This window comes from Euwallacea similis, chromosome 21 (assembly GCF_039881205.1).
Source record: "Euwallacea similis isolate ESF13 chromosome 21, ESF131.1, whole genome shotgun sequence".
Lineage (NCBI taxonomy): Eukaryota > Metazoa > Arthropoda > Insecta > Coleoptera > Curculionidae > Euwallacea > Euwallacea similis.
Genome location: NC_089629.1, coordinates 2,160,427 through 2,172,007, shown reverse-complemented (window position 1 = coordinate 2,172,007; position 11,581 = coordinate 2,160,427). Strand labels below are relative to the sequence as shown.

The following is an 11,581-nucleotide window of genomic DNA, read 5'->3' as shown; positions in this document are numbered from 1 at the left end:
GTTTAAGTTTAAGTATTTATTCTCAGATTAGAAGAGTTATACTTTATAAGAAAAGTAGTTTTATTCTCTAGATAAAGGAGCCGCGAAATTCCATGTTCGGGCTTAATCGGTTCTACGTACAAACCAAGATTTGTGAGTTCGCTATTGACGACTGCAACCCCCGCCGAGGAACGAAGATGATGTGACAATTGCCTAAATAATAAATATCAATTACCCCCTCGTTATTCTATCTATTTTGATTGATTATTATGAGTGTTTAGTGTGAGTCCACTGGTGAGGGATCCATATGCTGTACGTCTGCATAAAGCGTTAGGTATCTGCAACCTGCAGAATTTCGATAGAGAGGCGGCTTACCTCACATAGAAAACTTACCTCGCTTGGCCCTACCTTAAACCATTAAAAAACGTCATGAAGAAAAACACTCTTGTAATATATTAAATTGCACACAGCAGAATAAACATTTAAGTACTAACAAAATATCAAACAACAAACAACATTTCTCATTCCTGCCAAAGCGTTAGGTCAACAGATGGGATTTCCGGGCCAGTGCAATCGACAAATTCATTCCTGGAAGAAGACAAAAAAGTATTTTCGCATGACAAAACCGCACTAAAACAATTGACATTGACATGCGTGCGTTATTACATTTCCGCACGCAAAAGATGACCTAATGACATCCGGACTCGTGCTCACACGAGCGAAATAATCGCTGACACATTAACAGTCCGACTCTGCTTCACCTCGCCGCTTCAACTTCAATGAGCGTGCGGTAAAGCATCATTATTGCCACTTTACTGAACGCTCATAGGAAAATAACTATGTTTTTGCCAGCTTCCGGTCCTAAATTGCCCATCTGTTTGGCTGAAGCTCTCTTTGGGGCAACCCATGGGTTTGATGTTGCCGGAGTGAGAAAACATAAGATCATTCCTTGTAATGCAGTGACTTACACCGTCCATGCGATTAAGGAACAAATAATATTCTGACCGGAGCCTTTCCACACCAGCGGACTGTTCTACCTCAATATACGCTGAGAACAGGTGCTAAACACGTGGGGGAAAAAGGTGATAAACTAATAGAGACACGTCTGCTCTAATACAATGACGAAAAGATGTATTCGAAACCTACCCTGACACGCCTGGTTTTCTAAAAGCGTTGCGGGCCTGCCTGGAAAGTAACATTTTATCGCTGTTGTCGCAAATTATCCGCGACAACGAGGCCTTCCTAAGCTCCCGTAATTGCTCTGAAATTCATTTGAAGTAATGGTATTAATGAAAACAAACTGAATATTAAGTTCATGTTAATGTTCGCGATCCTTTCTTTCATGTTAAAAATCTCATTCACTCTTGAAGTTGATAACTATCCTTTAATAGTCTCCGAGAACGAGCACTCGCTTACCTGGAGAAAAATGTCCCGGATTGATGGACGGGTCGTTCTCGAAGAAATATCTGTCGCCTTTCTTTAATCGGGCAAACTGATCTGCGATTATATCCCGAAATGTTGGTCCTACGAGACTTCCTGGGGCTTTGTCTTCGAGCAGACCGCCCACCCAAAGGTCCACATCGTCCACTGATTCGTACACCGAACCGAGCTTGCTTCCCATCTAAAACACGTAAAAACTCTCATTGCAGGAAATGCTTAAAGAACCTAAAATTTCTTCAAAAACATCATTTTTACCTCTGGTCCGAATTCGCTGAAGTCTCTGATGCGTGGTAAACCGATTAGCTCTCTGTACTCGTTATAGGGCCTCAAGCCATGGTCTCGGCCTCTTTGTATGTTAATAGCGGCTAAATCAACTCCAAATGGATTTCCTCCGCGGAACATGTACTTCGTTAGCTGAATGCAAAAACGGAAAATAAATTATGAAATTATTTTAGATGAAAGAACTTCTGGAATGGACAGTTGTTCTGGAAAGGGCAACATATGGGTCAACAGACCATGAGGGCACGTGTACATATATTATTAGCACGTGTGACTGAGCTCTTAGATATTTGACTTTCAAATGGCCTTAAAGGTAGCGATACCTATTGAAAGTTTAACATTAACAGCCATTAAGCGTCGTCATTGGTAAATTTAAATTTAATAAATTATATATTTAATAAAATTGAATTAAATTAATCATCCCTAAACCTGAAGAACCTTACAAAATTTCGGATTTTTAGGGGACTTCAGAGTCAGGATTTGCCGAACAATAGCGGGAAATCGACGAAATGAAATGTCACCTTTGAGATTTCGCATATTCCAAAATTCACAGAATCCCAATCTCCCTCAAAATCATAATTTGCACTAAGAGAACCAAATTTCCTTACCGCATCTGACAGTGAGGCGTCCACTTCCTGAAGCGGCTCAGTGGTCAAAGTGCTCAGAGCCTCGTCCAAAAATTCTTGGTGCCTCATTCGTGACGGGTAAAACATAATTTCGGGAATGGCAATGATTTCGTCCATTTTTTTCGGTCCGTAGAGTCTGGTTGCAAAATCTCATAAAAGTAACAAAAATGTTAATCACAATCACCTTACTTTAATCCACCATCAACCGTGGAGTGCCCAAATCTGAAGGCGGCTGCTGCAAACTCGTTGGTGACCGAGGGCTCAACGAAGGGATTGTAGTCGAAGGAGTACTTGTAGCCTTCCTCTAACTCGATTCCAAACTCCTTCATTGCTTCTAAGCCTTAATGAAAACAAAGGAGTTTAGCACTAAGTGCGCTAAAAATGTGGCTAATTGTACCTAAAACAGCTGGCAAGAACTCTTTGTAAATTATAACTTGCATTTCAGCAATGAGTATTTGCCTGGCTTCCAGGAACAGCTGTTCATCGCTCCATTGGGGATTGAGACGAGCTAGAACACTGGCTATTCTGTTGTGCTCTCGCAAAAATATGGTATGCATGACCACCAGGGTGATCATTTGGTTGGTCCTGGTATCTCCTGTGAAAGGACATAATGTCTGGAAAATTTCCAGAAGAGCCAGAGAACGTACCTGACTCGAAACACGCGGATCCCTGTTCCATGGTCAAGCAGGCTTCTGGATCTTTGGAAAGGGGTAAAAGTGGCCTTCCAAAATCGTTGAAGACGTTGAGTTTTCCTCCTTGGAAACTTCTCAATTTACCAGTTTGCTCTGGAGTAGAGCCATAGACCGAAGAAGCGTCAATGAAGTGGGTGAGTTTATTCATCTTAAATAAGCAAATTTACATTTCCCTTTCGACCGAAAGAAAACCAAGTGACCTGCTGAGCATATCCTAAGGAGCAATCGTGTCTAGGGGCCAAAATAGACCTGACGAAATTCATGCATTTTTGGCCAAACTTGCCGAAGAAGCCATCGTTTTCTGGTATTTCAATGGGATAACAAGCATAATGTGTCACCTCTGCGGGTAGAGGTGCGGATCCATCAAGTTCACAGCAAGAAATGGCACTTCCATTAGCTGTTAAGATGGCTTCATCATTTGTCCTTTCCGCAACAGCTAGCTAACTTACGATACGATAAATCCATTGACTGGGTGAAGTCATGAGAGATGAACTGACCAAACTGCATCACTGCTAAAGTGTACTCAGGATTGGGTGAATCGATATCAAATATGATCGATGTGCTAATCAATCTGGGGCTGGGAAGGTGGTTCTCAGAGGCTGCAGAAACTCTTGTAGACCAAACACCTTTAACATCAAAAACTCAAAATTTACCCTAGAGGAATCTGTAGGGGCGTACCATCTTGGTAACTGGCAGGCAGGAGCCTGGAATATGGGGTGAAGGGAGCCCCCCAAGAGGGGTGAAGCACATTGTTGCAAGCTCCGTCTATGCGACGATACTTGTCTGGGATCATAGGGCAGAAGGGAGATGTGATGCAAGTGTGCCCCAGTGGAGTGGGGCGCAGATCATGTCCAATAGAACCTATTTCTAGATCCTCTACGGATAGGCCTTGTCTAAAGTAAATTTGGGTTAATAGAAATATTAGTTTAGAGCGTTAAGAGCTCACCGATCTTTGAATTGTCTAGTGGCAATGGCCAGCTCCAAAGCACGGTCGGCCACATTCATCATTTGAGACAAATCGGTGATATCGAAAGATCGGGAATTTCTGAAATGTCCATAAGTAGCCGGGCCTGGGAATAATACAGTGGGTTTTCCTGAACTTAAAAGTGAAGCTTCCCTGGATCTCAGTTTCGACATTTCCGCCTTCGATTTTCTCTGAATTGAACCTAATATTTGCAGATCTAAATGGTCTCTACTTTTGCGAAGTCTTTCATCAAACGAGGCTGAAGAGATAGGAATTTAGAACTATTTAATTATTTGACTTTTGAACATTTTACTTGTGTGATTTTGGCCAGTAGTGCAGACGACTCCTTCTCTATCACCTTTAGTTTTGCAATAGGTAATTTCCTTGGTTCGCATATGGGCCGGGCAGCAAACCAGAGGGGTGCATTTTTCCGGTTTAGGTTCATTAACTAAATGTTTTGCGGCTTTTTCGTTGGTTGCTGCGAAGTGGTAAAAACGTGTTTCTTTAGATTAGTTCAGATCAGAACAGTCCAAAGAATACCCCCCGTTAAGATAGTAAAAATACCCTTTGATCTAAATTGGAAACCCAATGAAGAATATAAGTTATAATCCTCTAATGCCAATCATTTGTGCAAAACGCCCTTATCCCCACTCCCTAGACCAAAAAAATCATTAAACCGCCATCTTCTCAATTATAATTTTTAACTTGAAAACTGGCCTTTTGAAAAATCTGAAAAAAATCACACATATAATAGAAAATTCTCGCGCATTCGCCACATTTTTTTGTTTTTTTCCTGCGAATTCTAACCAAAAAACGATTTTCAAAATTTTAAAACGGAATCACTTTTTTTAGAATTTGCTGCAGGCCCAGTTTTTTCTTCTACTGATGAACATTTTTATGGCAAATCTAAGCGTATATAAAATGTTTCACTTTTTAGGCTGCGCCATATTGAAAAATACAAAAAAACTCAATTTTTTAGCATTTTTTCCAATACCGAATTAAGCATTTCGGCATAAAATGCGTTAAATAGATACTATTGAATTATAAAAAATACATTAAACGTCCGAAAAAGCCGAAAGCTGCAGCCTAAAAAGTGACACATTTTATATACGCTTAGATTTGCCTAAAAATGCTTAAGATTTTCAATTTAGATCAAAGGGCATTTTGACTATCTTAATAAGGGGTACTCTTTTGCAGTTGAGAAAAAATTTAAGATATGGGGGTTAACTTTTTAACTTAAAGTGACATCCCCCATTTTTTTACCGACTCGGATAATAAGGCTAAAAATAAGAAAAGTTTGTCCCTAACATTTTTTTCAATTTATGCTAGAAAACACTATAATTAGGGAAATTCAATTTATATCTTAAATGGGAACTTCAACTTCTAAAAAATATCTATGGGACAAAAAAATTCTATAATAATAAAATGTGATAAATAAACAATAATATAAACAAATAAAACATCCATTTTTAAATATTCTGTTGTTCATACTGCTTCGCGATGGAATATTTGACCGTAGAAGAGAAAATCAAAATGGTTCTGGTATATGGAGACACTGGTAGGTAGATGATGCCCTCAATCTCTATGCTCAGCATTTTCCTGAAAGACCAACATCCCGAACTTCTTTCTATCGTGTGATTAAAAAATTTATTAATGAAGGAACTGTAAATCAAAAGAAACGAAGTCGCTCATCTACCGTGTGTGGAGAAAACAATCAAATTGTCGTCTTAGGTGCGGGGGCTTTTAATCCCCAAGAAAGTACACGAGAAATATCAGGACGATCAGAAAATTCTCATATGATCGTGTGGAAAATGCTGAGGATGCACAAGTTTCATTCTTATATTTCATTATGCCAAGATCTCCATGAGGAAGATTTTCAAAATCGTTTAGACCTTTGTGATTGGGCATCTGGACCGATAAAACAAAAATCGAATTTTTTCCATTATGTACTATTCTTTGACGAGTCATTATTCACAAATCATGGTACAGTTAATAGACATAACATGCTTAGAAATCCGCATTGGCTTGGACAAGTTGAGCACCAACGTCTTTGAACTTTTAACGTATGATGTGGAATCATTGGCAGTAAATCGGTAATCGGTAATCGTAAACCAGTAATTGGTCCCCATATAATTGAAGCCAACTTAAATGGTGAAATATACCGGAATATTTTGGAAAATGAACTACCCATATTACTCCAGGATTTAAACTTAGAAGTGCATCAGAACATGGCGTTTCAACATGACAGTTGTCCTGCTCACTATTCTGCGGTGGCACAGAAAATTCTTAATCGCTATTTTAACGGTCGATGGATCGGTAGCTCTGGTCCGGTGAATTGGCCTCCTAGATCTCCAGATCTTACTTCACCGGATTTTCTTTGTGTGGATATCTTAAAGGTCAAGTTCATAAAGAAATACTAAAGACACATGAGGATATGATTTTGTAAATTATAAACGCTTGTGCCAATATTTCAGAAGACACATTTCGTAAATCTGAAGAGTCCTTTAAAACACGGATGAATAAGCGATGCATTGAAGTGCACAGACACCATGTTGAACATTTACTTTAAATAAAAGTTATGCAAAAATTCACGTTTTCATTGATTTTAAAGCAGATGTCATCAAACCTTTCGGTAAATCATAAGTGAAAAATAAATTGAATTTCGTTAATTACAGAGTTTTCTAGCATGAATCGAAAAAAATATTTCAGACGATTTTTTGTTATTTTCAGCCGTATTTTACAAATCTATAAAAAAATTAAAGTTGCCATTTGAAATTAAAAAGTTAATCTCCACTACGCCCACACTGAGGGTGCATCAACTTTAGCACCAATACATTTCTCCCTTAGAGCGATTAAAGTTTGATACTAAACATTTCTTTATAGGATGCTTATTATTGGACATATTTCAATATTCCAGGTTAAATGTAACATCCTGTATATAGATATAACGCATACGTACTTCTTACGGGAGAATCATGTGCGCTTTTAGATATCTTTGCGAATAACTGGAAAAGCGGAAGAGATGTGAAAACAACGCAAGAGGGGAAAACTTTACTCTAAATTGATTAGGGAATTCGAATTTCGTTAAATAAGATATAACAGAGATCGATATGGTAGAAGGGATCTTAGCTCCCGAAAGAGCACTACCCTGTATGTTTTAATAAAAATTGTTACTCCTGATTGTATAGATTTTAGGGGACTATGTACGTAGACAATTTCAACTGGATAACTCAAAAACTGAAGAAGCTGCAAAGTAAATTAAAAATAAATTATTTAAAGTCCCTGTATTCTGGCGACGAAGAGATTTCTCTGCCCGACTTTGAGACACCCCGCATATAGCATTCAACATACATTTAAATCCCTTAAGTCCGGACAGGGCCGGCCTTAGAAAATCTAGCGCCCTGGGCGAAATTTTTAATCACGGCCCCCTATCACCGAGTAAAGCCGTCAGTCCCCTACCCCCGAGTAAAGCCGTCGGCCCCATAAGGCCGGGACTGAATTCAGGCATTTCTGTTGAAACTAAAATGGTGAAATGCTACCAAGTTATGACAAAATAAAATTCAGGCTCAAATTAGGCTTAGATTCTCCCTCTATACATATAATAAACTGTAAAATTAGTCCTTCAATTTAGAAAACAATCGCTTTAAACGATGTTTCAGTTCAATTATTTTACCTTTATAAAATGAATATAAAATAAATCCTTTCATTGAGGACTAACCGGTTATTGGATTGTTAAGCGGCATAGTTGCCCCACATTGCACCAACACTTTTATAGATTTATCTGCCTTTAAAGTATTTTACTAAAAACGCCCATTTTACTTTCAAATACCTGAATCAATTTTATGCATTTTTGTCAGATACAGGTGAAATTATCCTAATAAATTACAACCAAAAAAACTGATTAAAAACCAATTCATTGATGGAAAGCGAAAAACCAAACCATATCATTCAATTCCCGTACCTTGCATGAAGTTTTTATGCGGAGTTGCTTCAAAGTCCTCATCTTCAGCTTCACTTGTGAAAATGTCCCGTGGATGAATTGCCACATGGCATTTTCCAATGTGGACACAGGCGAAAATCGATATCAAGTAAACCCAAAGCATTTTCTGAAAATGTGTTTGAAAAATCTATTTTTAAATATGAAAATATCTTCTTACCTTGTCCACAGCCACGCTTACTTTAAACGGTTGATTGTAAAATTTTTGCAAAAAAGGACACGAACAAGGCAAAAAATATACAAAGGTTTGAAAATTCCTTTTCGTACTAGTTGGAAAGGGCACGAACACATTGTAAACGATTTTGACCTTCAAATGGTTTGGATTTTTGAGTGGTTTAAAATGCTCAATATAAATCAAAAAATTGCCAAATTTTAATTATTATTTCCTATATTTTATTATTGCTTAAAACATCGCTATAATATTGCAAAATTGAGCAAAGCATCGTGACATTAATTTATTATTTAATTGCTGGTCTTTGACCTTCTGTAGTACTACAGGGAACCTTTATCAATAGCAACGTAACATAGATGATAACTAAATTTAGACGCAATTTAAAGGTTTTTTTGGGGATATAAATAAATGTTAATCGTTTTACGTAAATTGACATAATAGATCGACTAGTTATTTCCAGTAATGGTAAACCAGAAAGCTATTTGTAACACATTCTTGATAAGACGTCATACTTACAATACAGGGTGAATCTTAAGTGAGGATTTTCCTTTTGACACGACATAGACCACAAAAAACTAAGCAAAATTTTATTGTAAAATTTTTTCGAAATATCAAAAACAACGGAAATATGCGCGTATGAAAAACAGTAAAAAAAGTATGGGATTTTCTAAATAACCAATTTGCTAACAGGTGCATAGGTCGCAATGGATGAATAAGATGGCCTGCGAGATCACCAGAACTAAATCCATGTGATTTTTATCTATGGGGTTATATGAAAAGTTTGGTGTTTAGGACTGAAATTAACACAATGGCAAATTTCCATGAACAGATAGAAAAAGTCGCTGAAATAACTCGAGGAAAAAGATTCCACGAACTTCTCTCTTTCCCTCGAATTAAATTTGCTCGTGACATGATTCCATAGCAAACACTTTTCTGTAAATCTGCTGAGATGTTTTTGTGTAACTAAAATCATAAAAAATGCCACTGCACTCTCAAATGCGGGTTAACATGATGACTTACCACCTTCCCATCACCATCCTATTTTCAACATGATTATCTGGGAGGTTCAACGCGGTCTTTGTAGGCTTTAATAGCACTCATGGAAGCTGCAGCATCAGAATTGGGACGATCATTAAATCAGGCTTTACAGGGGAGGCAATCAGGATAGGAAAAAATTGCTGAAGAACACAAGCAATCGCGTATGCAGCTTTGTTTCAAACGGGCATTTGAGACGATCATTGCGCGTGCCATGATCGATTTTTTGGTATCATGTGAATGATAAATGGGGATCATGTTTAATTAAATGATTAAAAAAAAACTTTTCCTTGAATGAAATTAATCTTTAACAGTTGATTTCCAGTTTTTTCAATAATGCTGTCACTGAAACCTGGTATATACCCTCCAAATCACCGGTTACTGCAGTATTGTCTTGTGTCTCCAATTAACCCTAACTGAGTTGACACATATTAAATACAGTTCAAAATTCCCGTAAAAAATGGTTTCATCAGACACTAACTTCTTCTATAACAGTATGATGGCCGAGGCCCTGGTTCAGCTGCTTCCAGCCCACGGTAATCTTCGATTTCATCACCTTTAAACCAAATTCATAGTCGTTCAACTCCGCAGAAAAAGTCCCTTTGAGAGAATGGTTCGCCAAACTGCTACAACTGACCAGAACCCCCGAGGAAACCGAAATTCGAAACGAATATATGTGGTTCATGCTGATGATGCTGCAATGTCAGAGAATTCGCGAACCCTTCAAGCGCTCTCCCCCTAAAAATATTGCACCCTTGAGGGACCTGGTTGATAATAAGGTGTATCAGGAGATCCTGATTGCCAACGGGGATAATATGAAGCGAGGGAGTAAACCTGACTTGAATCAAAGCACCACAGAGGTGGGCCCTGACAGGTGCAAAACTGCAGCCCCTTCTCAATTCTTTTCTTGTCAGCCCGCGCCCCTGGAGGGGATCATTTGTTATATTGCAGCTTTCAGTGATCAACGATCTCCTTAAGAACCTATAAATGAGGTGTCTATCTATAAATTGTGTTGTATAATATTGATATTTGATTACATATATAAATTCAGAAGAATTTTTGAGTCCGAAATTATTAATTAATCCTGATTTATTTAACGAGCATTTAAGCGAAACAGGGGTTACTTACCCCCACTTGTACGAAAGTCGATTACTAAAGTTTGTACTTTACCCATGCTGTAAGAAGAGGGTTGCTGTTCTCAAGTGCCACAAATTAAAACATTTGATTGCAATGATATTCTTATTGGATGGTTCAAGTACCAGTTTCGATTCAGCTGAACCGATTTTTATACTGCTGAGTTATTTAATCATTTTAACCCTTAAGTATCACTTCAGGAAGAATCAGTCCTCTTTGCATGAAAATCGTAAGACTAATTATCATTACCGATGAATTGGCGGGAGAGGTATTATCAAGTGGCCAGCTAGATCTCTCGATCTTACACCTCTCGACTTCTTCCTTTGGGGATATCTTAAAAGCGTGGTTTACGTGCCTCCTGTACATTCTACAATGAATGTTTGTGAAGAAGTGCGACGTCGGAAGCGCGAAGAATTTGAACGTCGGTTGCACGATTGCATGGAGAATAATGGAATGGATTTCAAATATATCTTGAAAAATTAAGAATTATGAAAGAATTTGAATAAAAAAACCAAAATTTTGGCACAGTTGTTCGGAGAATTTGAATACCTTTAAAATGATGTTTCACTTGACCCATGCTCCCTACTTAAAAAAAGACGAAAGGATTGCCACCCCTGCGATATTGTCGATAGAGGGTTAAAACTTTTTTCATTCTTCGTCTTCCACCTCCATTCTAAAGTCGACGCGTCTCAGCATTTTCAACTTTGCATTTCTAGAAATCTGGGGATGGCAGGCGTTTAAAAATACACTCGGTATATATTCAAATCAGAAGCCGAATCTGCCCACTGCAGTGGAAGGGCAATTTGGTTTCTCAGTCATATTGCGAGCCAGATTTTCCTCTTCGATAGGCACATTATAAATTCTTTGATGTTAACGTTATGACGATACACTGTGTTCAAACTGGTCTATGCTCAGTCCTTGGCTGTGGCTTTAAGTCGTAATTTGATTACGATAAACTACCAAAATAAGAAACTTATTGATGTTCTTGATGGCAAAATATCAACACTAACAAAAACGAAAACACAGGATAAAAAATTGCATGTCTGAAGACGTAAACGAGAATCCCGTCGCCTTTTATTTGAACTTTGGATGAACCCGATAATTAATTCGATAGGATTTATTGCAAACATGTCCCTATATCAATGTTTTCGATATTTTTGTCAATGCAATGTACTCGGAAATGCTGATACAAGGAGATAAAAAAATGCAAATCTGTTCCTGAATCCCGAACGAAACTGCGCTGCTATCGCCCTTAGATCGAAA

At 38.0% G+C, this 11,581-nt stretch overlaps 2 protein-coding genes across 2 annotated transcripts; one reads left to right on the top strand and one right to left on the bottom strand.

Annotated features, from left to right (window-relative positions):
- Positions 1-428: 428 nt before the first annotated feature.
- On the bottom strand, positions 429-8,120 carry Pxt (Peroxinectin-like). The gene is made up of 14 exons (XM_066400901.1): positions 7,942-8,120; positions 4,294-4,458; positions 3,963-4,239; positions 3,695-3,909; positions 3,466-3,642; positions 3,217-3,413; positions 2,972-3,164; positions 2,722-2,919; positions 2,514-2,664; positions 2,307-2,460; positions 1,675-1,833; positions 1,396-1,600; positions 1,126-1,240; positions 429-567 (listed from the first exon to the last, which is right to left on the bottom strand). Exons 1-14 carry the CDS (start codon positions 8,081-8,083, stop codon positions 501-503), a joined length of 2,415 nt encoding a protein of 804 aa, XP_066256998.1. The 5' UTR covers positions 8,084-8,120; the 3' UTR covers positions 429-500.
- Positions 8,121-9,588: 1,468 nt separating this feature from the next.
- On the top strand, positions 9,589-10,213 carry LOC136415904 (uncharacterized). Its single transcript, XM_066400806.1, has 2 exons — positions 9,589-9,720; positions 9,776-10,213. Exons 1-2 carry the CDS (start codon positions 9,645-9,647, stop codon positions 10,159-10,161), a joined length of 462 nt encoding a protein of 153 aa, XP_066256903.1. The 5' UTR covers positions 9,589-9,644; the 3' UTR covers positions 10,162-10,213.
- The last annotated feature ends 1,368 nt before the right edge of the window (positions 10,214-11,581 follow it).

Excerpts from the sequence above, each read along its gene's own strand:
- Pxt (XM_066400901.1), bottom strand. The coding sequence starts at position 8,083 with ATGCTTTGGGTTTACTTGATATCGATTTTCGCCTGTGTCCACATTGGA. Across the intron at positions 4,459-7,941 it reads GCATAAAAACTTCATGCAAG|CAACCAACGAAAAAGCCGCA; the intron begins GTACGGGAATTG and ends ACCACTTCGCAG. Across the intron at positions 2,920-2,971 it reads ATCCGCGTGTTTCGAGTCAG|GAGATACCAGGACCAACCAA; the intron begins GTACGTTCTCTG and ends GTCCTTTCACAG.
- LOC136415904 (XM_066400806.1), top strand. The coding sequence starts at position 9,645 with ATGGTTTCATCAGACACTAACTTCTTCTATAACAGTATGATGGCCGAG. Across the intron at positions 9,721-9,775 it reads TCAGCTGCTTCCAGCCCACG|AAAAAGTCCCTTTGAGAGAA; the intron begins GTAATCTTCGAT and ends TCAACTCCGCAG.